Below are 1,741 nucleotides of genomic sequence, written 5' to 3'. Positions count from 1 at the left end.
TATGTCTGTCTGTCTGTCTGTCTGTGTGTCTATGTGTGTATATCTCTTGTCTGTCTGTCTGTGTGTATGTCTATTTGTGTATATGGTCCTTGTGTCTTTTACCATGTTTTCTCTATTCTCTCTCCCCTGCTGTTCTCCCTTGCAGAGAGCCCTTGCTGTGTCCAGTGTGCTGCTGTATTCACTGTACTTCTTTCTCTCTCTGCTTTGGACTCTCCTAGATGCTGTTTTCTGTCTCATATCTACAGTGAAAACCGTCTCCTCAGCCATACCATGGAGCAGTTTATAATCTGAGCTCAGGTCCCAGCAGCCACACTGGGCAGCTCGAAAGCTCCTGCAACTCCAGCTCAGGACATTTCTGGACTTCGTGGGTCCCTGCACCCACTGGCACATACCTCCCTCTCCCACCCCCCACAGAGATATGTATGTAATTTAAAATAATGAAAATCTGTTTTAAAATTACCCTTGGTTGGATCTACCTGCTCCTTATCAGGAATGAAGACAGTCAGATGGCAACCACTTTGTCCTAATTTGTCTTGGATTTTCCTCATTTAAAAATCTCCTATGCTCAACTCTCCTGTGCTGGGAACTCTCTGCAGTGGTGCGAAGAGTAGAGCAAGTGTTAGCCTGAAGGCAGGGACACACGTTCCAAGGCTGCCACCCAATCCTGCTAAACACAGATAATTTGACATAACATATTAGGAAGAAAAGCTGATAATTAAACAATAGACGTCTATGAGAGACCGATTTAAATAGGTAAAGAAAGTAGATCAGAAAAAGTGAAATTACCTGTCTGCACATACACACAGCAAGCATAAAGAAGAAGCTAAAGAAGCATAACATGGCAGTTTGGGAATTTTGTTTGGTTTTGATTTTTGTTGTTTGTTTGTGGGGATTTTTTTTGTTTTGATGTTTTAAAATGTTACTGTAGGTCGGGGACATCATGAGAATGTGTGTTTAATCGATTACATCAGAATCAGAGTGGACCTTTGTGCTCTATTGTGTATCAAGCTATTTTAAAGACGAAAATTACCACAGAACTAGCACTTGCCAGTCAGATGATGATGAAAATTGTTCCCACACGGCGAAGCCCACTGTGAAATCTCAAAAGCTCACAGGAAATGTGCCAGTCTGAGGAGGGGAGTTCGTTAGGCGTGCCCACTGCCTAGGTACCTGCTTGTCCTTGGCCTCACAGCAAACACAGGTGAACTCAGTTGCCAAGGCAGCTGTGTAAAGATTACCCCTCAGGGCTCCTTGAGGATTTCGGATAACACCCACTGGGAAATAGACTCGCCTGGAAACCTGGGCAATTACCACTCAGACTCACAGCTAGCTCAAGGAGAAGGTGATAAACACACGCCAGAACAGCATGGCACTTGGTTTACAGAAAGCTAACTACAGCGTGGCCATTGCTCTCCATGTAAAGATCGATCCTTTCAAATAGAGGCTGCCATTTCCTCTGTAAATATGCTATGTACACAAGCCTCGGGGACATGGAAGAGAAGGAAAGAAAAGGTAAGGACTGCTGGCAAGAGCCCTTTGTGAGGATGTCTTCCCCATACCCAGTAGTTATCTTGAGATTCTGCCTACTCTTCGAGGCAAGGCAGATGTTAAGTCAGAATGTCCACAGGGGCCTTTTCCATTATGATCCCTTGCCCTAAGTCCTGCCCCTAGAGACTCCAACAAACCCTCCTGTGTCAAAGCCATCAAAACATCTCAAGGAAATAAAAGCTAAAGAAGTCTG

At 44.5% G+C, this 1,741-nt stretch overlaps 1 protein-coding gene across 1 annotated transcript in view; it reads right to left on the bottom strand.

The window, feature by feature from the left end:
- Positions 1–1,741, bottom strand: part of Nnmt (nicotinamide N-methyltransferase) — a 6,312-nt gene that overhangs the window by 3,294 nt on the left and 1,277 nt on the right. The window contains exon 2 of the mRNA XM_028783668.1: positions 1,171–1,299. Within this exon, the coding sequence (XP_028639501.1) occupies positions 1,171–1,299 (129 nt within the window). The remainder of the gene's footprint in view (positions 1–1,170; positions 1,300–1,741) is intronic.

Source organism: Grammomys surdaster, unplaced genomic scaffold (genome assembly GCF_004785775.1).
Source record: "Grammomys surdaster isolate TR1022 unplaced genomic scaffold, NIH_TR_1.0 1164, whole genome shotgun sequence".
NCBI classification, from domain to species: domain Eukaryota; kingdom Metazoa; phylum Chordata; class Mammalia; order Rodentia; family Muridae; genus Grammomys; species Grammomys surdaster.
Note: the sequence above shows the minus strand (reverse complement) of the source record. Positions and strands in the feature narration are given on the sequence as shown.